Consider the following 24,053-nt stretch of genomic DNA (forward strand, 5'->3'; position numbering starts at 1 on the left):
TACATTTCCCATTACAAGATTTACAGTTCGTCATGTTTCTGAATGTCTACTAATCGATTCGTCTCAGAACATGATCACTATTTCGCAAAATTACACTACCATTGAATGCTGGACGGCTTCATAATTAGTAATGTTCACTTGCCACTTGTTTAATTAACGATTTAAAACATCAAAAATTACCCGACAAACAATAAAAGTCTTTAAAAATATGAGATGAAAGTTTTTCACTTGATTGCGCTTTGTTTTCATCTCATTTGGTTTCGCAAAGTTGCCAAGTTATCTCATATTGTTACAAAAAATAAATTGTTTTTCTTCTTCAAATTATTATCAAAAAGTGTGTTTTTGGTATCCGTGACATTAGTTTAATTATATTATTGATATTAATATTTAAAAAAAACTGGGTTGGCTTCGAATATTACCAGAAAGAGCGTGTTAAATACTAATGAAATAACCATTGTGGCAAATCTAGTAGCACTGGTTTCATTCCGCTATACGTCAACATAACGCTGTAAAGTGTGTGTTTCATCGGCTGTGCACAGAGATGACAGATATTTTCACAGAAAATATGTATTACGTTGCATAGAAAGTTTATATCTGCTCTATCTGTTTTCAGTAATAAAATGATGTTAATCATAATCAATTATCTGCATAAAAGATTTCCACTTTAACATGTGATTTGTCCGTTGATTAATAAACTTTTAAAGAATCACTGCAATCAAATACTAATAGATACTCAGAGAGAGAAAGTCTAATTTTTTACTTCACACTTTCTATGAATCTGTACAAATCTGTTTTAAATAAAGGAAATCTGTATAAAATATGTACTTTGATTTCAATCAGTATGCGAACGCAAAAATCTATACAATACAGATGAATCTGTAAAACTGGCATCTCTGGCTGTACACTTTGTTTTAAAAAGGGCTAATGAATAAATAGTAACAATTACATTTTAGTTTTTATTTAAAGTTCACCAAATTAACTTCACAGTAAAATTTGAAATTTAAAGCGAAAGGTAACGGAATTTTAAACGTTGAAATGATTTCAAATTGGTTCTAAAAATATCGTATGTTGGCTCATAGTTGGTATAGGCCGTTTTTAAGAAGAATTCTGACATTTTGAACCTGAGAGTGTAATAGTGGAATATTTTGTTTCAAATTCTGGCGCCATTGCTAATTTATAGGATGTATAATGGATCAACGATAGGATGGATAAAAATCCATTGAGATGGAATTAGGAGCAGAGTAGTGAACACATCATAAGTGTTTTAAGCTGTTTTATGAATATTTGTTAAGCCAAATTTCGGCAAAGTGAAGCATTTTACCGAAATATCAGTGAATGCATTTAACGAAGTTCAGAAACATGCGTATTGATTACTGAGCAATCAGCAAATTTACGTGTTGCTGATCAGTTTCGGCATTTTATTATGCCGAGCTCAAGAAATGGTTTTAGGTGTGTGTGTAATTTTAATTGTGTGATTTGCATTTTTTGAAAATTTTAGAGTCATGAAAATATTCTTATTTTAATAATGGTTTATATAAGAAATTGATACAAAATAAAGAGTTTTTAACCATTCATTCGGTACAACCGAAACAGTCCGCCAACAATTAACAAGTTTGAAATAGTTTTAATATCAGTGTTGTACATTCTGATCTCTTTTTGAGTCGTGAATTATTTGATAGCTGGTATTTTTCAACGTTAATCGTGCCTCAACTTCGGAATCGGAAATACGATCTGCATAAAGTTCAATCTTTCATAGTTATTGAAAATCGTTTGAGACATCTCAAAGGTGTCGATGAAGGTCCCGGTGAGTTTTGGCCTACTAGTTCCGGTGCTTCTACAGCCAATGCAATGCACAAGAGTCTGCTTAGATTGATCCTTATTAGGAATCAACACCGAACACGCGAACCCAGAATATAGACTCTATCGTGATTTGTATTTGTTTCGTAGCCGACGAAATTACATCAATAGCCCAAATGTATACAATTAAATGTTTGTACATGCTTGCGATACGGATATCGATATTTAAGCTTCTCTTCACCAAGCTTGTGTTCAAGTTTTGTATGCAAGCATTTATTTTTATAGCGTTTCTCTACCATTACCACCATTTTGCGATTTCGGTTGAAGCGATAAAATATTTTTCTCATTATCAATCGAGTTCATCTTATATAAATTAAAAATTAGTCTTATGCACTCAAAATTTTATTACTCAGGCTAAACGACATAACATGGGATTTCATCCAATCTTGCATGACACAAGATCAGAACATACCAATAAAAACTTCAAAACGTTTATGGCACTTTTTGTCTTGCTGTGTAGCAACAACCTACCTCTAGCAAGCTACGCATAAGACTGAAACTTTAGCTTTTTTGCATAAATATCTGTTTATTAATCTTATTTTTGTGTATTACATCAACATTTTACAGTACAAGTGTTTTGACCCTTTGGCCTTTCATCTTTGTTGTTCATACGATTCGTTATTAATATTAGGTGTTTTAGTTACTCTTGTTTTACATACTAATGTTTAATCATAATATTTATTTTAATTATTTATAAAATGTCTACCTACTTATAACTATCCCTAACCTAATACGTACAAATTTTGAATTATTTGTATATCAGAGATTGAGCACCTCTCTTCAAATTTCGTGCAGTATTGTTCGAATTTTTGTTCTAGTATATCCAGTCAGGCCATCTCATGTACTTCACTAGTCCTTGTCCAAGGGGGTAGATTTAGAATCATCTTTAAGATCTTACTTTGAATGCGCTGAAGCCTAAGTTTGTGTGTTCGTGCACAGCCCCGCCAAACAGCGACTGCGTATTCAATTGCGGGGTAGATTATTTGTTTATATACAGCCATCTGGTTCTTCAGGCACAGTTTAGATGTTCTACAAATCAGCGGATACAGAGACCTAATGAGTATGCTGCATTTTTGAACTATTTTGTCAACATGTGATCTGAATATCAGATGTCTGTCAAAGGTGAGTCCTAGATAGATAACTTCGTCGGACCATTGGATGACCTCATCACCGAATCGTATTCGGCATTCGTCTGATGGAACAAGTTTTGGAGATCTTGAATGTGGAAACAAGTAAAAATGTTGTATAGAATGGGACCTAGGATACTTCCCTGGGGTACACCAGCAGGAATAGTAAATCTTTCTGAAAGTGCATTATTCAGAGAAACCTGGAATGCTCTATCTGCAAGATAATTTTTGATAATTTTAATAAGATACATGGGAAAATTATACCTATGCAGTTTAAACACCAGACCATCGTGCCACACATTATCGAATGCCTTTTCAATATCCAATATTGCCATGGCAGTCGTTTTGGACACTGATTTGTTTTGCTGGATGACGTTGTTAACCCTTGTGAGTTGGTGGATGGTGGATCTTCCTTTCCGGAACCCAAACTGTTCTTCCAGTAATATATCCTGTTCATCTGCGAAAGCAAGAATTCGCCTTTGTATTGACTTTTCAAACAGCTTGGATAGGGCAGAGAGTAAGCTGATGGGCCGATAGCTCTTGGAAAGGGAAGGATCTTTCCCCGGTTACAAAACTGGGATAACTTTAGCTAACTTCCACATTGAAGGGAAGTAACCAAGCTCCCAGCACCTGTTAAAAATTTTAGCTAAGAAGACAAATAAGCGAATACTCAAATGTTTCAGCTCAATGTTGAATGTGTTGTCGAAACCGGGGGCCTTCATATTTTTGGATTTTTTCACAAAAGCCATCAGCTCATTCGCAGTGACTCTACTTTCCTCAGGAACCAAGCTGTCTGATTGGTCAACCTCAGCTACGCTATCAGCAACGGCTCTTTCATATGGACTAACAATGTTAAGTCCTAAATTGTGAGAACACACAAACTGCTGGCCTAGCGCATTTGCCTTCTCTACTGGTGTGATTAAAGGTATTTCTTCAGCTGCGTCCTGGGGTGACATCAGAGGAGGAATATGCTTCGGTTTTTTCTTAAGCACCTTCGTTAAGGACCAGAAGGGCTTTGAATGTGGGAGAATTTCTCGAAGCTTTTGCTGGAAGTTCCTGTTGCGAAGCTCAGATATCCTTTCCTGGATTATCCTAGTTAAGTTGTTATAAGTAGTCTTCCTATCTAGGATGCCAGTTCGTTGATACTGCCTCCGGTAGATATTCCGAAGTCGGATGAGTTTCTTGGTGACACTGTCGATTTGAAGAGAGGAACTCGGCATATGTTGTACTGGAACCGTCCTATCACGAGCGACTGTGATTGAATGCTGGAAGGAAGATAGGGCTGCATCGATTTCCATCAGGGAATCAAGTGGCAAATCGATATTAATAAGTTGGTCGGCGATATGTTGAAATTGGACCCAATCGGTGCGATAATAGTTCCTCCGAGGTTGAATAGGCACTGTTTCTGGTGAAGATCCCAACGTCAATATTACTGGAAAGTGGTCAGAAGAGAGCTCGTAGAAGACAACTGGAGAGCTGTCTATGGCGATGTTGCTGATGAATATATCCAAAATGGAATGAACTCCCGATCTGGAAAGTCGCGTTGGTTGATCCGGAGCGAAGATGTTGTATTGTCCAGCTTCGTAATCTTCGGCAAGTACGAATCCGTTTCGATTCTGTCTTCTGTTTCCCCACAGCTCATGCCGTGTGTTCAGGTCCCCAGCAATGATGAATTTGTTCTGTCGTCGAGTGAGCATAGCCAGATCTCGCTTCAATGATGCACACGTACCATCTCGAAGATTGGTTTGTTTGGGGCAGTACGCTGCAATGATGATGATGGGTCCCATCGTCGTTGTAATCTCAATTCCGATGGCTTCTATGAGTTGCAATTTAAAGGCTGACAGAAGCCTGTGCTGAATGGATCGTTTAATGGCAATGGCAACTCCCCCTCCTCTGGTAGTTGCCCTGTCGAGCCTGTGAATCCTGTAATTGGAAATAAAAATAGAAATTTCAGGTTTAAGATGAGTTTTCTGTTAAAATAGCAATATCGGCATTCTTCTCTTGAAGAAAGTCGGACAATTCAGCAGTTTTGCTCCTGAGTGAGCAAGCATTCTAGTTTACTATAACCAACTCATTATATTGCATATTCGATGATGAATTTGCCTAAGGCGTTGATTTGTTTATTTGTATAAATAGTATCATCTGACATATTTTGTCTAACCGCGTTCTGCAGTTTCGTAGTTTTGTTGTCATTGTTTCAAAAATGACGATCAGTTGTTCAGCAGAGAATAAATCACCAGAGTCATCCTTTGCTTGTGGTTGATTATTGCCCCATCCAGGAGGGATTTTTGAGGAAGATTCTTTTTGTGATCCAGCGGCTGAATCTTTTGGATTGCTGCGAGGAAGTGGCGGCAAATTCGGAATGTCCATCTTCGGTGGGAGCCGTGGGAAATTAACTTCATCCTTCTGTGGAAAATTCTTGCGCGTTGATTGTTTGCGGGACGCCTGTTGTCGAATTTTTGTGAACTCAGCACGTTTGGGACACGATTTGCTAGTAAAGGGTGATTTTTTAAGAGCTTGAGAACTTTTTTAAACAATAAAACGCATAAAATTTGCAAAATCTCATCGGTTCTTTATTTTAAACGTTAGATTGGTACATGACATTTACTTTTTGAAGATAATTTCATTTAAATGTTGACCGCGGCTGCGTCTTAGGTGGTCCATTCGGAAAATCCGCTTTTTTATCGACAAATTTTGTTCAGCGATGAGGCTCATTTCTGGTTGAATGGCTACGTAAATAATCAAAATTGCCGCATTTGGAGTGAAGAGCAACCAGAAGCCGTTCAAGAACTGCCCATGCATCCCGAAAAATGCACTGTTTGGTGTGGTTTGTACGCTGGTGGAATCATTGGACCGTATTTTTTCAAAGATGCTGTTGGACGCAACGTTACAGTGAATGGCGATCGCTATCGTTCGATGCTAACAAACTTTTTGTTGCCAAAAATGGAAGAACTGAACTTGGTTGACATGTGGTTTCAACAAGATGGCGCTACATGCCACACAGCTCGCGATTCTATGGCCATTTTGAGGGAAAACTTCGGAGAACAATTCATCTCAAGAAATGGACCGGTAAGTTGGCCACCAAGATCATGCGATTTGACGCCTTTAGACTATTTTTTGTGGGGCTACGTCAAGTCTAAAGTCTACAGAAATAAGCCAGTAACTATTCCAGCTTTGGAAGACAACATTTCCGAAGAAATTCGGGCTATTCCGGCCGAAATGCTCGAAAAAGTTGCCCAAAATTGGACTTTCCGAATGGACCACCTAAGACGCAGCCGCGGTCAACATTTAAATGAAATTATCTTCAAAAAGTAAATGTCATGTACCAATCTAACGTTTAAAATAAAGAACCGATGAGATTTTGCAAATTTTATGCGTTTTATTGTTTAAAAAAGTTCTCAAGCTCTTAAAAAATCACCCTTTAGATGGATGGTCGCCATCACAGTTCACACATTTTACAGCGATATCATCTAGTAGGCAATCGTTGGTATTGTGTGGTTCGGCACATTTCCCGCACCGACTTTTCATGTGACAATTCCTCGCTCCATGGCCGTAGTTCAAACAGTTCGTGCACTGTGTGACATCCCGATGTACCGGTTTATACTTTTACCATTCTATGATTATGTGAAATAACGATTTCAGTTGACTCATGGTGATGGAGCCCGTCTCCAGATGAATCAGGTACAGTTGATCTCTAAACTTTTTGTCCGTATTATGTCGCTTCATTTTAAATACCATCAAAGGCTTTAGTCCAGCCTCTGACAGTGCCTGCTTTAGTTCGGCTTCCATCATGTCGGGTAGTCCTCGAAGTACAACCTTCATAGGTTTGTTGGCGGCAATATCGTGTGTGAAGTATTCCGCTTTTGTCTGCTTCAGATAGCATTCCACTCCTTTGTAGTGGTTCAAAGCCGGAACAGTTATTTTGTAGCCTTGAGTACATAAACGGATTGTTGCCTGTAGTCCTTTGCTGATCAGTGTGTTGAAACCCGAGCGTAGAGTTGGTGGGAAGCCCTTCAGGTAGAAAGGCGCCATTTTTTCCTTCTTCTGCAGTTCCTCTTCGACATCTACTGGCAGATCAGCATATTGGTTTTTACTCAGCAAACGGTCGTTTACCTGTACATCACTTGGCTTCAGACGCTTAGCATCCTTTGGATCCTTCTCGGATCTATGGCGGTTTTTACCCATAGCTTGGGTAGGTAGACAACTGCGAAAAAAAAATAAAACAAAATCGAAATTAGTCGTAGTAGGTTATTCGTCTATCCACATCGAGTGTTAGATGACGAATGAAACTTTAGCTATAATTTCGCTTCTATTTGTAGATTCGCGTGCTTCCAACAGCTTTGCTTTTGCTTCGATTGACCAATCAGAGCGCTGCTTTCCCTTTGATATATCGCTTACTCTTTCAAAACCGTCGACTATGGCAGAGAAATCCGGTATGCCGGAGATTTTTTGCAGCCAAAATAGGACACTGCTAGCTATTAATCAACATTTCAATGATATAAAATTAAAAATATATGGCTATGTACATTCAAATCAATACGTAGAAATATTTCGAATCAGATGGTCATAATATTAATAATTGGTACAAAATTGACAATTATTAATATTATGTCACAGATGACATAATATTAATAATTGGTACAAAATTGACTGAGCTGTAATTGTTCAAAACCTGACCACATTTCTACGTGTATTTTTCTTGAGTTTCTAGTTTGCACCGCTATATAGAAAATAAAAATGTGTTCCACATTAAAAATGCAAGTTCATGGAAGAGAACTTGACTGATGACTTTCCGCAAAACGAATGTTTTCTCTTAAGTGATAAACAGATTCCGCATACCATTCAACAATTTGCAATGTATCTAACCATAGCAATGAATACGGTAGGTTTGTTTGAAAACCTCACTGCTTGAAATATTTTTAACAATCCTTAATCGGATAATCTGAATAAATCGTAGCCACTGCATACAACTTATCGCAAGATTTAGATTGAATAGGAATTATCTAAAGCCGTTACGTTTAACCGGATGCAGATTAAGGATGTTTACTATTGATGTCTAGTCGCTTTTTTATGTTACTGCATTTATAGCATACATTGATATATTTTGAAATAAAAATTTCACTATAAATAATTCTACGGGCGATGTTTTCACTCATCAGTTATCAACAGGATTTCTTCAGAATAAAAACAGTTTCTAGAAGCATTCAGTTAAAATGAAGTGTGACGCTGTAATCGAGAAGATCAAAACACGTGTTGCCGGTATTGATCCCAAAGGTCCACGTAAAGTTCTTGGTGTGTTCCAACTGTTCATTGAAGCGAGTGACGGAACTCATGAAATTGGTAAGTCATATTTAGTTATTCGATATTCAAAACTCAACACAAATAGTACTTTCTCTATCCAGTTGTTGATCTGAAGAACTTGACGGTAACTGACGGCAAGGTGTCAAATGCTGATGTTGTGATAAATTTGAAAGACGAAGATTTCATCGCTGTCGGTACCAAGGCCATAACGGTGCATGCAGCTGTTGAGCAGGGTAAAATCAAGATGACCGGCGATGAGGCTCTCTTCCAAGCACTGGTTGATGCTATCTGAATAATATGTATTGAAGTGCATTCAACGTTTTCACTCGATAGATAAAAATGATTAATCTTTGTGTTTTTTTTTATGATACTGCTAGAAACTGAAAATAAAGAAAATATGTTTCATTAGAATATATATAAACTTCACGGTTTCGAGTGTTACCAGATTTTAATTTAGTTCTGATAGGGAATAGCAGTCAGTGTACGGCAAATACACTGTTCTCTTATTTGTTAGGAGCGCGTTTCCTGAAACCATGGTTTAAGATTCCCTACACACGATGATTAAATCGATTTGACTCTAAACTCATTTTGTAAGATATTAAACCCAGAAGTGTAGGAACGATATCGTGTGAACGGAAAGGGGACTTCTTTCACAACCAGCCTCGGGAGATGCTCAATATGTCCGCCATTTACATTACAATTATTACAATTGCCCCAAATAGTTTTGGTTTAGGAAGTTCATATGAAATAATACTGACAGTCCCTGGTTACCAAGTACTCAAACATACGATGCACCGAGTCAACACAGGACAAAGTTCAAAATAAGCTTAACGAGCAGCTGTTCCCAGTTACAAAATGACCCAGCAGTTTTATTTCTTATTGGTAGAGACGGTACAGTATATAAATCACATTCTCAAAAAAAAGCACTCTTTCGAAATAATCGTCAATTAACAATTCGAATTGAATTGATATCGAACCTGATAGGACTAGGCTAAACAGAACTTGAAAACGAATTATGAATACGCATGGTCCTGTCATCTGCAAACTCAGTTCGGCTGATAAGTCATAGTATTCACTTTCATTCAGCACCTGAGCAAGATATTCAGGGGTCTTTCATAGATCACGTCCCGGGTTCAATGCGTAGGGCGCTGGTCTTACAAATCAGTTGTCGTATGTTCGAGCCCCGACCTGGAAGGATTCGTAGTGTCAGTAGAATCGTAGCACTAGCCATGCAATGGTTCTGTACACTCTGAATCGGCTGCGAAGTCTGTTGAAACAGAAGGTCAAATTCCACTACAAGAATGTAATACCAAGGCTTTGCTTTTTCATAGATCACGTAGACAAATTGGATGGTGGGGTGTGTTGACGAAGGTAAATTTTGGCTAAAAAATGTTTGAAAATAGAAAAAGGACTCTTTCAAATTTAAGTTAATCTACTGTGAAAAGTTAACTTCATTTTACTGGATATATTTTAACTATTTGTCCTTTATGAGAAGAGCTGAAAAAATAGATGAATAAAGAAATAGAAATAAAACCTTACGGAAACTTATCCGTGAAAGTTTTTTATCAACGCTCGATGAACATTAGATAGGTCCCAAATTCAAATGACAGATTCTCTTGGTTTTCATACTCTTTCACTTATAACGGCTTATTCCTGTATTTTCCAACAATTTCTGAACTACAGATCGAAAGTCGATGGTTTCAGTCGTTATTCTATGTAAAAGGTTGGATAGAGGGATTACCGATAGGGCCGTAATAATCTAAAGAGAAAGTAACCAAAGAGAAACTCTCATTTGCACTTAGGACCTTTTCTCGTGTTTGTCTTCAATTGCTTGGAGGTGTTTAGATAGAACACTATAATTGTGCATTTTGTATGGTTGATATGATCCTGTTTTTCTTGTATTCCCATATAAAATTCCTAAATTTCATCTAGATCCGAGTTCCGGTTCCAGAATTACAGTTTTGCGAAAATCGATTATATCCCCGGAACCGAAAGCAATAGCCATTTGATCTTCGAACTTGATCAATAGCCCAATAGCAGCTTTCAAACGAGTCTAAGTTTGTTAAAATCGGTTCAGAAATTTTTTAGAAAATTTTGCGGTAAAAGAACAATGTGTTTAGTCGGTTACGTCACTTATACCATTATATATCCGGAACCGAAAGCGATGGCCATTTGATTATCGATCTTGATCAATGACCCAATGATAGCTTTCAAACGAGCCTAAGTTTGTTGAAATCGGTTGAGCCGTTTCAGAGAAACTTCAGCGGTAAAAAAATAATGCGTTTTGTCGGTTACATCACTTATACCATCAAATCTTCGGAACCAGAAATCACAGTCATTTGGACTTCGAAAAAAATCGTTGAAAAGAGCACTCACATACACATTTTCCGATCTCGTAGAGTTGAGTCGAATGGTATATGATACTATGGGTCTCCGAGACTCCGTTTGAAAGTCGGTTTTTCTAGATATTACCTTTCTGTAAAGAAAGGCAAAAAATGTGTATTTAAATTAAATGGGTTCTAAGTTAAGCTCAAAATTTAAATGAATAACAAAACGTTTCATCTAATTCACCGTCTGGAAGCAATTTACGCATGTGAAAATGTTGTAACTTGAGCGCACAATCCGGGGAAGCTCTGTGGGAGCATTCAATTCAAACTTTTTAGCGCTGATTATTTAGTAATTTGCCCCAGTAAACGCAGTATTTGTCCAAATCATTCGTTGTTTTGAAATCTTCGAAATATTCTATGCTTTCGATGCCGAATGTGTTCAGAAACGTTCAGAAACGTAATATAGTACTTGCGATTATCGAGTATGCCTGAGATTGGGCTATGTATGGACTATTTTGTTTGGTACGTTCCCGAAAATAGCGTTGAGCATCATAAAATCAGCCAGTTTTTGCAAAAAAACAACAAATAAATTTTCGATTCAGATCGAGTCCAGTGGCCATTTTTTCTTAACCAAAAAGTGCCAATTTTCAACAACACAAACGAAAATTTTTCTATCATGAAAAACCATTAGTACTATTCGTTATTTAGCTAAAAACACTCATCGATATGATTTGTTCCTGGAAATATATTCAACAACCTAAAAATTCTGAAACTAAAATATTTTACTTTTGACTCAAAATTCGATACTTGTCCTCATCGACTATTGAGGCTCAATTAGGTTTTACACGAACATGACATTACCTCACAAAATGAACAGAATGAACTTTGTTTGACAGTCGCCGATGGTTTGTTTACAGTTTAAAAGTTTATCAGAGGTTTATCGTTTTAATTCAAAAATTGCAAGTCACCCCACACTAAACAAATTTATACAAATATCGCTACTTGATGCTGAAAACGCATACTAAAAAGAGTGACTTTTTAGTTCTTTCCCCTGTGGATCACATTTTTAACAAACACTTTTTCGTCATTTTTTCAATTTTTAATTTGCAAACCACCGGCAGCTGTCGAAGATGAACTTGATTCATCGGCAGTTCATTTGTGTCGTCATCGTGTAAAATTCGGCCCCTTGTCACGACGCCATCTTGATGAGATCAAAATCGGAACTTTAAAATCAGCTGATTGCAACGTAAACAAACAAACAGTAATACATTTGTTTTACGCGTTTACCTTGTTTAGTGCACGAAAATTAGTGAATTTTGGGTCGACTCTCTCACAATAACTTGTCGGTTTACCTAAAATACAGCAGACAGTGTTTTAGGACTTCAAGTGGAGATAATTTTCATAATTTGAGAGTCGCGATGAGTATCAAAACATCGCAGTGTTTGGGCGACGACACGACCAGGCACTCCGAAGAAAAATCTGAACAAAAAGTGTTCGTGAGTGATTTACCGCCAGTTACCATAAATATAGCGACCCCTCGATAATCATGAAAATAATCTTCTTGAGCAACACTGTTTAGGTTGCTATGAACTAGTTACCAAGGAGTGCTATAATAAATAAACAAATCATTTGAGAAAGTTGTGAAACTTTTATATAAATTTAAATTTTGTTTCAACGTTCTTTTTAGATTTGCGCCGACCACAATAGTACAATAATCAAATCTGGTACTAGAAGTAGTGTTGCGACAGAAAGGCGTCATCCTATATCATCCACAGCTACCCATTAGCTCTATCTGCAGTGTAGTCATCTAACTCATCCATGATAATGGTGTTTCTTTTTAGAAATATCCAGTCGAGTTTCCGAAACACATCACTTTTGCTTAACATTCTGTCAACCAACCCGGAAGTTAGTACCAGTCTTCACGAAATGAAAATGAGACTTCATTGAGACTGATAAAAAGTTTCGCAATGACGGATTGAATGACTGCAAAACTTAACACCATTTAAAAACTCATTTACATATCAAATAGTCATTATAGATCCATCATCCATGAATATTGAATTTTCTGGAAGCCAATTTTAATATGTTTGAGCACCAGCAAGCCTTAACGAAGACCTCTATCCGATTAAACTAAATGATAATTCCACTCGAGGCAGTTTGTTTTGTTTACATTTCCCAAGTCTCCAATATGCAGTAACCAAGGTTATGGTAACTGTTATTTAAAATCAATAATCTATCAACTTGTTTTCCCAGTTTCAATAATTTTTCAGGCGATTTCGTTTTGACATAACCAGTTACTGAGGGGTAGTAAAATTTGCGATACAGTTTCGATAGACGAGTGGCAGGTCGTGTCGTCGGTTTGGGGCTCGAAACGCGAGGGGCTCAACGTAATCGGTATACTTTCAAATGGCTGGTGCTCACATACCGGTGTCAGATGGGTGGTAAGGATAGATGACTCAGCCATTTTAGGATATGACATTTTGTGTTCGAATGATTGCGAGTGGCCATGTTCATCCTGGTCTTCCCTAATGAAAAAAACATTATAGCTTTTTTATGATTCGTAAGGACATTGCTGGCAGTTAAAAAAACTGACGTGTCAGCGATTATAGAGATGTGAAAATTTCAGAACTGCCTGAAGGAGCTGATAAATATCGAGGAAACATAACCACACGCAGAACGATTCGCGATCCCGTTAAAAAACCGATAATATATCTAAGATAATTTTTTTTTCTCAAAAAAACTCATCAATTTCTTCAGCTAAAGAAAACTGCATCTCTTTTTCTTCCGTGATTAAGATTTCATGTACGCTTCCAATAACGGTTACAAGTTTTCGCGAGACTTCCATGAAATGCTCCATCTGCTTTTCTTCTAAATTGTATATCATATTTTTATTAATTTCAATAATATATTAAATATAATATAATAAATATAAGATAAGGGATAATATGAGAAAAGCTTCATATACCACTAGGTGGATTAAACAGACTTTTACGCTCAACACGATGCTATTCACAAATATGCTGTCAAAATAAAACAAATGGTTGTGTCTTGCTGAAATTTGACACGTCTGCCTAAATATGAATTTACAATAAACTGCCTAATCACTTTTGTGATTGTAGCGATTTTAGTATGAGGAGTGTTGTGTTTGAGCAAGTATATGAATGCGGATAGTAGGTTGAAAGCGCTACATTCCGGTTCACGTAATGACAGTTCTCAATATTATGGATATGAAAAGTTTAGCTGTAAGACAGTGTGGTCAGCCCAACTTGCTATAATTAAGTTTAGAAAAGCTTTCCAAATTCACAACGTAGGTTTTAAATAGGCCTAGCTGAGAAATAAAGCTTCTCTTTTCTGCTCGAACCGTTCAGTTAACCAGATCGTTTTGAAATATAGCAATTCTGTGCTCAGTAGTGACGAGTTTCAATTTATAATTACCATTTCCGTTTGGCGGTGTTATTCGTTCGTTGCCGTGTGTGATATCCAATTATTAATCCGTTGGAAACTACGATCCTGCCCTAACATTTTGGTGCCGTGACCAGGATACGGTTTCTTCCCAAAAATTCCGCCATCGCACATCGGAAACCGACGCTTTCCGCCATCATTTCGTTAAATCGCAATTGTTTCCGGATCATCACCATCCAAATATTGTCCAGAGAATATCATCGCTGCAAATATTTCATTACAAGGCCTAATTTGCATAGGCACACGGTACGTATATTTCCGACGTGTGCAGGAATTGATCACAGGTGCCTTGAGATTTTTGCATTTTTTCCCATTCCATATACGTGTAACGTATCCCCGACGGTTCCGGACGTGTCCAGCAGAAAAATCCGCTTGTTTCTTGTTTGAAGAACAAATTATCTGCAGCCAGTATCTATCAACGTTCCTGTTTGTTGCTGTTCCGGATTCGCTGCTGATTTCACTTAAATACAAGGCATACAACTAGCCTTGAGAAGGTTAGTACCGCTCCAAGTTCTCTACTCCGTTTTTCGGGCTCTACCGGGTCTTCTTTTTGTGAATTCCGTCAGGTCTGCATCGGATTCATCGCGTCTAAAATGGCGGACGATCGCACAAAGAAGCAGCTTCTCAATCGACGAACAACACTCATCGCGTCTCTTGGAAGAGCGGATCAATTCGTTGAAAATTACGTGGCGGAAAGGGACGCCGGGCAAGTTTCAATCCGAATCGAAACATTAGACACCGTATGGATGGGACTGGATGAAGTACAAACTCAGCTAGAGGATATGGAAGAAAACAGTGAAGGTATGGCAAAACACCTCCAATTCCGTTCCCATTATGAAACATCCTACATCCGAATAAAAGCTGCTCTTAAATCGTACCTCCCCGCGCTTCCTACTTTAACAAATGCAATCCCTCATTCTGCTTGTTCTGGGCTCTCGGGCATAAAATTACCAACCATTTCGCTTCCGGAATTCGATGGAGATTACAACCAATGGTTAACCTTCCACGATACATTCGTTGCCTTAATTGACGCTAATACTGAAGTTCCCGCCATTCAAAAGTTTCACTATCTTCGCGCTGCTGTCAAAGGAGAAGCAGCGCAACTCATCGAGTCCATTGCCATAAGCTCTGCCAATTATACAATCGCTTGGCAAACCCTCGTCTCCCGATACGCAAACGATTATCTATTGAAAAAACGTCACCTTCAGGCCCTGCTGGATTGTCCCAGAATGAAAAAAGAGTCCGCTTCTGCCTTGCATTCCGTCGTCGACGAATTTGAACGTCACACCAAAACACTTCGTCAACTTGGTGAACCGATTGATGCTTGGAGCACCATGTTAGAGCACCTACTTTGTTTGCGGCTTGACGATGGTACCCTCAAGGCTTGGGAAGATTTCGCTACGACTGCTGAAAATCCTGATTTCAATTGCCTGATCGACTTCTTACAGCGTAGAAGCCGTGTCCTAGAATCGATGACCGGTAATCATCAAGCTCAGCCCACCAATGTTCATCATTCACCTTCGTTTCGAAAACCCGTATTTCCTAAAATCGCTTCTTATGCGGTAGCCGAAACAACCCAACGTAAATGTCACGCATGCGAGCAACATCACCCACTTTTTCAATGCCAACGGTTCGGAAATATGTTGCTCTCAGATCGCTTGAATATAGTAAATCATCAGCGCCTTTGCCACAATTGCTTCCGTCAAGATCATATTGCTCGTAATTGCCCATCGAAGTTCTCCTGTCGCCACTGCAAAAAACGACATCATTCATTGTTGCATCCTGGCTACCATTCCATCGAAAATGATCAAAGGTCGTCCACTTCACGCGTACCTGCGTATACACCGAAACCCATTGAAAAGCGAAACAATGCGGTGAACATTCAACAATCAGCAACATCCACAAATGCGGCCGCAGTCCAAGCTAACAATTCCTACCCGTTTTCAAACACAAATGTTTTACTATCCACGGTCGTGCTGCTAGTTGTCGATTCAAATGGCAAAGCTCATCCCGCACGGGCATTGTTAGACAATGGTTCGCAATCCAATATCATAAGCGAACGATTGTGTCAACTATTACACTTACAGCGGAGCAAGATAAATATACCCATATATGGCATAGGAGAATCGTCGTCTAGTGTCCGACATAGTGTCAGAACAAATATTCGATCGAGAAAAAATGATTTCGAAATTGATCTTGATTTTCTTGTGATGCCTCGCATTACGATCGATTTACCTGTTGTAAGTACCCCCGTCGACGGCTGGCATGCCACGAAAGATTTGTTTTTGGCCGATCCAACATTCAACAAAACTGGTGCGATCGATATGCTTCTCGGTGCAGAACATTTCTTCACGTTTGTAAACCCTGGTACTAAGTTTATTCAAGCTGAAAACCCAATATTAATCGATAGCGTGTTTGGGTGGATCGTTACCGGCAGGCGCCGTTTTCCCGTAGAATCGCATCCCGTATTATGTCACCTCACACTTAGCGACCCGCTGCAAGATGCCCTTGAACACTTTTGGCGAGTAGAAGAGCTAGGAAATCAACCCAGTTACTCTATAGAAGAACAGCAGTGTGAATCGAATTTTTTATCTACCGTATCCCGTACACCCGAAGGAAGGTATATTGTCCGCTTGCCCCGCCGTTCCAATTTCGATCACATGCTTGGTGACTCTAAAACAACAGCCCTGCGTCGTTTTCATTACCTAGAGAGGCGACTTAGTCAAGATCCAAATTTGAAAATTCAGTACCACTCGTTTCTGTCTGAATATTGGTCGCTCGGCCATATGAGGATGGTACCGTCAACCGAACCCGAACCATCGTTAGTACATTATTTACCGCACCATGCCGTTCTAAAGGAATCTAGCTCCACCACAAAAGTTCGTGTGGTATTCGACGGATCCGCAAAAACATCGACCGGATATTCGCTAAATGATGCACTACAAATTGGCCCTATCGTTCAAGACGAACTGCTCACTTTAGTACTTCGGTTCCGCAAGTATCCCATTGCCCTCGTGGCGGACATTGAAAAAATGTACCGTCAAGTGTTGCTCAACCCCAACGACGCACCGCTTCAACGCATATTTTGGCGATTCAATTCCAACGATCCAATTTCCACCTTCGAATTACAAACGGTAACGTATGGCCTGTCTCCGTCATCATTTTTGGCAACCCGAAGCTTACAACAACTGGCAATAGATGAAGGTAATCTCTATCCACTCGGCGGACCAGCCCTACGTAAGGGATTTTATGTGGACGACTACATAGGAGGCGCAGAGACGGAAGAAGAGGCAATCCAATCGCGTGTTGAATTAGACGAGCTACTAACAAAAGGTGGATTCACCCTTAGAAAATGGACATCAAATAACAGAAACGTTCTGAGAGGCCTCGATCAATCACAGATTGGTACACAACCCTCGCTCAAATTTGATCGCGATGAAGCAATAAAGGCGTTGGGAATTAGTTGGGAACCCGTCTCCGATCAACTGCGATTTGACTCCACTCCGATATATGATAGCAAATTACATACCAAACGATCAATTTTGTCCGCTATATCAAAGCATTTCGACCCGCTTGGTTTGACCGCACCTGTAATCATTCGAGCCAAAATGCTAATGCAAGAACTTTGGTTACAGCCCTGTGGATGGGATGATGAAATTTCGGATAACATACGCTATAAATGGGAAAATTATTGCATTGAGCTACCAAAAATCACATCTTACAGAGTGAATCGCTATGCATTCTTGGCAAATGCAACTGTACAGCTTCATACCTTTGCAGATGCATCCCAGCAAGCATATGGAGCGTGTATATATGCAAGATCAACCGATCCCGGAGGTAACGTGAATGTGCAATTAATTGCATCGAAATCGAAAGTTGCCCCGCTGAAACGACTTTCCATACCCCGATTAGAATTATCTGCCGCTGTTATTGCCGCACGTCTACATGGAAAAGTTGTCGCTGCTTTAGATATGACTATTTCTGCCTCATTTTTCTGGTCTGACTCCACAGTCACACTCGAATGGTTGCGATCACCTCCACATGCATGGAGCACATTCATTGCTAATCGAGTCTCCGAAATACAAACCTGCACTCAAGGATCACGCTGGCATCACATCGCAGGTAAACACAATCCAGCAGATCTCATCACGAGGGGCATGAGCGTGGTCGATTTTTTGAGCAGTGATCTTTGGCACTATGGACCTAATTGGCTGAAACTACCCGAAACGGAATGGCCAGTGACAACACAACAGCAGAAATTACCCGAAGAAATTTTAGAACGACGAAGTATTGTGGCAGTAGTTCAAAGTGAACCAACTATTAATGAAATTTTCAATCGATCTTCATCATACAATCGATTAATTCGAATAATAGCATACTGCCTCCGCTTTAGTACAGCATGTCGTCGTCAAGCGATCACCGAATCGGTGAAAGAAAAAACAATAGCACTTTCGGTTGATGAAATGTCTTTCGCCCGTGTGAGATTGATACAATTAGCCCAAGCAGATACATTCGCAGATGAAATGAGGGATCTGGGGAGGGGTAAAACGTTATCGAGTCGATCACATTTGCGCCTGTTGAGCCCCTTTATTGACTCAGACGGAATTCTACGTGTCGGAGGTAGAATCAAGCTTTCCGAGCAGCCCTATCTGACCAAGCATCCAATCCTACTTCCCAGTATCCATCCATTTACACGATTAGTTGCCCATCATTATCATCTGAAATTGCTTCACGGTGGCGGCCGCGTTACCCTAGCTGCCATACGCCAGTAATATTGGCCAATTCAAGGACGACGAGTAGTCAGCAACGTCATAAGAAACTGCTACAGATGTGCCCGTGCCTGTCCCGTTCCTGCCCAGCAACAAACCGGACAGCTGCCCGAACAAAGAGTCACCCAGAGCAGACCATTTTCGGTTACCGGTGTTGATTACGCTGGTCCTGTATATTTAAAAGCCATACACAAGCGAGCATCACCTACCAAAGCATACTTGAGCATTTTTGTATGCTTTGTGACGAAAGCAGTACACATTGAGCTAGTCAGTGATTTGTCAACCCCCGCATTTTTAACTGCGCTACGACGATTCATCGCTCGCCGAGGCTCCCCTGCTCATATGCACTCTGATAATGGCAAGAATTTCGAAGGTGCACGCAATGAACTGCATGCCTTGTATAAAATGCTACAAAACGAACAGACGACCGGAGAAATTGGCACCCATTGTGCAGTCAAAGGCATACAATGGCATATGACCCCACCAAAGGCTCCCCATTTCGGTGGATTATGGGAAGCAGCAGTCAAAGTTGCTAAGAAACATTTGCATCGCCAGCTAGGAAATGCGATGCTTTCCTTTGAGGATATGTCAACAGTGTTGGCAGAAATCGAAGCTGCAATGAACTCCCGACCGTTAACTCCTCTCACCGAGGATCCAAACGACTTGGCAGTCCTCACACCCGCACATTTTCTCATTGGTACTTCGATGTCCGCTCTTCCCGATGCAGACGTCAGCCAGATCCCGATCACACGTCTGGATCATTATCAGCGACTCCAGCATCGAGTTCAACAGTTTTGGTACCAATGGAAAACGGAATACCTACAAGAATTGCAGAAGGAAAATAAACATATTCCTGCAAATACCGCATTTCAACCCGGCAGGATGGTCATCGTTGTCGACGAGTTTCTTGCGCCAGTAAAGTGGCCGTTAGCGAGAATCATCAACACAAACCCCGGACCGGATGGACTCACCCGCGTCGTAGAATTGAAGACCAGCAGAGGAATCATCCGTCGTCCCATCACTAAAGTGTGTCTGCTGCCCTACGAGAAAAACTAAGATAAATTTTCGGATAGTGTCTTAACGAAACAAAATTTTAGTCCGCATAGTTGTTTTGATATGAATTGTTATGACATTTAGATAATTCAAGGTGAAATTCAAGAATTTCAGGTGGCGGCGATGACAGTTCTCAATATTATGGATATGAAAAGTTTAGCTGTAAGACAGTGTGGTCAGCCCAACTTGCTATAATTAAGTTTAGAAAAGCTTTCCAAATTCACAACGTAGGTTTTAAATAGGCTTAGCTGAGAAATAAAGCTTCTCTTTTCTGCTCGAACCGTTCAGTTAACCAGATCGTTTTGAAATATAGCAATTCTGTGCTCAGTAGTGACGAGTTTCAATTTATAATTACCATTTCCGTTTGGCGGTGTTATTCGTTCGTTGCCGTGTGTGATATCCAATTATTAATCCGTTGGAAACTACGATCCTGCCCTAACACGTAATTTATATTCGTTTTCCTCGAAGAGAGTTCTATATGATTTTTTCCGACTACCGGGTCTGGTTCATTACCGTCCCAGCAAGTCCAATAAGCACTTTAGAAACCATGCGTTGCCGTTGAGTAGATAAGATTTGAGTTGCCCAAGATTGTGTAGATTGTATAATTCTTATCAAATAGGAAAATTTGAATTGGCCTATAAATATGATTGATGAGGCACTTTGCGGAATCAATACAATTGTTACTCTCGTCGATAAATTGCTTAGTCTTCGTTAGATAGTCATAATGTCTTTAACTTTGGATCAAGTCATTGAGAGAATCAAGGTTCGCGTTGCCGCCGTTGATCCTAACGGTCCTCGCAAAGTTCTCGGAGTGTTTCAACTGAACGTGAAGACTGCAAGTGGTGTAGAAGAGTATAGTGAGTTCTTTCGGACACTCACAGTTAACATATTGATAATGATGTCTTTGGTTTACAAAATTTTTCTACAGCAATCGATCTAAAGCAGTTGAATGTTGCAAAGGGACCCGCCAGCAATGCCGACGTGACTGTTACAGTTTCGGTTGAGGATCTGATTGCCGTTAGTGCGAAAACTTTAACCCTTGGAGATGCTCTGACACAAGGCAAACTTCAGGTTGTAGGTGATGCTTCATTGGCTACTAAGCTTGCTGAGGTTATCTAAGTTTGATCAAGATGTATGAGCATGACATATGTTTAATAATAATGTAATAATAATACCAACAAACAAGTGATTTTTGTATCCGCTAAAAAACCTGTATTAGCATTCCACCTGGACCATGTCTCCAATCGATTAATATTTGTTTTGCAGTACATAATCTGCTCTAGCCGACTGGATTTCCTCATCCATTGGTGGACCAAACAAGAGATTATACTATTGTCAGTGTTATGGTTTCTTGCCATCAGAATTACCAATGTTCCAGTTGTATCTTGCATTTTGTCAAACAATCTAAACCAGGTCTTTTCCCAGATTTTTCAGGTCCCATTTGATTTTCCGAGTTTCTACATATTAAATACTAATTTTTTCAGCTCTGTTTTTAATAAATGTGAATAAGACGATCACTAGGAGAAGGATTTTACATCCATCAGTACCCATCGAAATCCATCGAAAAAACGCTTCAGATAGACTGCTGTATAGTTTTGAAATTTTGTTCTGATGTGTCAGTAAAAAAAATGCGCTGCAAGGCAAACATAAATGTCGTTTTCGTGAAAGAAACTTGCAGCTGACCCGGGTTAATAAACAAATAATTTCATGAAACTAAGTTCTATTGACACTAAAAACGGTTGTGTGAGTAAAACCGACTGTTCCGAATTTTTGATCACTGACGTTAAACCTAGGTTCGAAATTGGCTTCAAACAATCAATTTGTCAGTAATAGAGTTGAAACAGGATTAGATTCGGCATCCAGGACAAAAGTGTTGCTCGAGTAGATTTGAAATTCACGTCTTTGTGGCATTTATTTTCGTAGACGAAACGTAAGGAAGCAAACATGTCTCTTTACCATTCTCATATAGAAAGTCTATGCAATCACTGTGAAAACCGACTTTTCAACCGAGGCCCGGAGAGCCGAATGTCATATCAAAGACCTTAGCAAATGCATGTGTGTGTATGCGAGTTTGTATTCAACAAGAATATGCACTCACTTATTTTTTTCGGAGACGGCCGAACCGATTTTCACAAACTTAGATTCAAATGAAACAAGTACAAATCCAATCAACCTGGCTTAAAAATTCTTTCAATTTATATAAAGTAAGTATTATAGTAGTGAAGAAAAACTCCAAAATTAGAACTTACTTCGATTTCTCAGCTTGAACCGATTTTCACAAATATTGCTCATATTGACTCAAAGGCAACTGTGAAATTTCATTCGGATCTGACTACCAATTTCGCAATTACTGGGCGATGAGTGTCACGGAAGAAGAAAACACAGCTCGCATCTACAAACAATGTACACAGCGGGCTATGAAGAAAACCAAAACCAACACCTATGCTGATTACTTACTCACTTTCCTTAGATATAGCGTGATTGATTTCCACAAACTTTGGTTCAAATTAAAAATGATATGATCTTATGATCCTATAAAAAACTTTAAAATTTCATGCAAATACAACTTCTGGTTCCGGAATTACAGGGTGAAGAGTGCTAATGAATGTATAGCATCGCTTCAAGCGGTGAAGCCAAAAACGTGAAAAAAATTCTAAACTAAGCTTGGCTATTCCAACCGTTAGTCAATGTTAGTAGACAGCTTATCAAACTAATTCCGTCTATCCCGATTTCCGATTCCGGAAGCATAAAAAATAGTCTCTGAGAAAAGTTAGTGCACTTATTTTAACTTTTTTTGCACATATCACCCTGTAATTCCGGGAACGGAAGTTGGATTCGAATAAAATAGTGGATGTTTGGATTCGGATTATACTTATACATACATACATTTTGTGTACTCGACAAACTAAGTCGAATGGTATATGACACTTGGAGCCTTAGTTCAAAAATCGGTTTTCACAGTGATTGCCAAAAAATACATGATTTGGCAAGCAGTTTGTTCATGTGGAAAGCGGAGCACTCCTTTTGTGATAACCGGTACGATCTATCTACTTCCATTTCGAAGGTCACACAATGGTCCTACGCTTTTCTAGTAGGTTTAGCCTCGTGCCATTACTCGAATGATGTTTTGGTGTGGTACAGTGGCTAATGAGGTCAACTTCGTACTGAAGGATTGCATTTCCCCGAACGCACAGTAACTGCGGCTAATTGAACAGTACTGAATCAAAAGGAAGCATACGCTTCGAATCCTAAGGAAGTAAAATAGTACGCAAATATGAAGAAAAAAGTAGATTTCCCCGCAAAAAAAATGTGCTCCAAACAGTGTTGGTGATTGCCGAAAATTTGACAGAAGCTGTTATATTGCTATCTATATTGTATACAACATTTTCAATCCGGTAGAAGATGCTACAAGAACTCGAGTCTCTCAATGCATGAGAACGCGAGAGAATTTTTCTACATTCCTTCGCTCCACTTCCTACTCTGAGTATTTCATGGCCCTTAAAACAAAATTACAGTCTGATAATGATCCCAAGAGAGAATCGCAAGTTGACAATTATCGCAGAAAATCGAGTCGATGATTCAACTTGATGATTATCATACTAGCAATATTTCAAAACCCTTGTGTGGAGCATTCACATACATTTTCATAGACACAACTTATTCAAAGATTATATGCACATAGTTAGAATAAGCGGCAATAGTAAAATGATTCTATCGCAATTATCAACTGCCTGTATAGAATCGGATCGCGAAACGAGAATAAGCGACCGCTTGTTGTTTCAGAGAGGATCCCCACAGCAGCGTGCTAACCTTTGATTCTCAGAAATGTCATCGAGAGAAATTCGCTCTCGCACTGGTGTCGATTCTATGTTAAATGAGCCATGCCGGGTTTTTGTTGTTGCGATGATTTCCAACTCTCTTTGATGGCACTGATTCAATCGGTGAAGAGTTGCCAGTGAACGATCTTTGATACGATAAAAACCATCCTTGGTTCCAAACGTTGTACAAGAGCTAGTGTAGTATTAAGAGGAAGGTACGTACTTTTGGATATGGTATTTACAACAACAGCTATGTTAAGTTCAAAATCACAAACGACGAGTGATGATGATGATGATGATGGTCCCACCTCATACCCCTACAAAGGTGTGAGCAGAACG

The 24,053-nt window shown here is 39.3% G+C and overlaps 3 protein-coding genes across 3 annotated transcripts; all 3 read left to right on the forward strand.

Moving 5' to 3' along the window:
• Nucleotides 1-8,135: 8,135 nt before the first annotated feature.
• LOC131438176 (non-specific lipid-transfer protein-like 1) lies at nt 8,136-8,711 on the forward strand. The gene is made up of 2 exons (XM_058608053.1): nt 8,136-8,324; nt 8,387-8,711. Exons 1-2 carry the CDS (start codon nt 8,198-8,200, stop codon nt 8,575-8,577), a joined length of 318 nt encoding a protein of 105 aa, XP_058464036.1. The 5' UTR covers nt 8,136-8,197; the 3' UTR covers nt 8,578-8,711.
• A 5,956-nt stretch (nt 8,712-14,667) lies between these two features.
• LOC131426198 (uncharacterized) lies at nt 14,668-19,899 on the forward strand. Its single transcript, XM_058588751.1, has 2 exons — nt 14,668-18,842; nt 18,903-19,899. Exons 1-2 carry the CDS (start codon nt 14,668-14,670, stop codon nt 19,897-19,899), a joined length of 5,172 nt encoding a protein of 1,723 aa, XP_058444734.1.
• A 287-nt stretch (nt 19,900-20,186) lies between these two features.
• On the forward strand, nt 20,187-21,085 carry LOC131440464 (uncharacterized). The gene is made up of 2 exons (XM_058611761.1): nt 20,187-20,753; nt 20,825-21,085. Exons 1-2 carry the CDS (start codon nt 20,621-20,623, stop codon nt 21,013-21,015), a joined length of 324 nt encoding a protein of 107 aa, XP_058467744.1. The 5' UTR covers nt 20,187-20,620; the 3' UTR covers nt 21,016-21,085.
• The last annotated feature ends 2,968 nt before the right edge of the window (nt 21,086-24,053 follow it).

The sequence above is a fragment of the Malaya genurostris genome, chromosome 1 (genome assembly GCF_030247185.1).
Source record: "Malaya genurostris strain Urasoe2022 chromosome 1, Malgen_1.1, whole genome shotgun sequence".
Classification (NCBI taxonomy): Eukaryota; Metazoa; Arthropoda; class Insecta; order Diptera; family Culicidae; genus Malaya; species Malaya genurostris.

Excerpts from the sequence above, each read along its gene's own strand:
- LOC131438176 (XM_058608053.1), top strand. The coding sequence starts at position 8,198 with ATGAAGTGTGACGCTGTAATCGAGAAGATCAAAACACGTGTTGCCGGT. Across the intron at positions 8,325-8,386 it reads TGACGGAACTCATGAAATTG|TTGTTGATCTGAAGAACTTG; the intron begins GTAAGTCATATT and ends TTCTCTATCCAG.
- LOC131426198 (XM_058588751.1), top strand. The coding sequence starts at position 14,668 with ATGGCGGACGATCGCACAAAGAAGCAGCTTCTCAATCGACGAACAACA. Across the intron at positions 18,843-18,902 it reads ACCCTAGCTGCCATACGCCA|ATGTGCCCGTGCCTGTCCCG; the intron begins GTAATATTGGCC and ends AAACTGCTACAG.
- LOC131440464 (XM_058611761.1), top strand. The coding sequence starts at position 20,621 with ATGTCTTTAACTTTGGATCAAGTCATTGAGAGAATCAAGGTTCGCGTT. Across the intron at positions 20,754-20,824 it reads AAGTGGTGTAGAAGAGTATA|CAATCGATCTAAAGCAGTTG; the intron begins GTGAGTTCTTTC and ends ATTTTTCTACAG.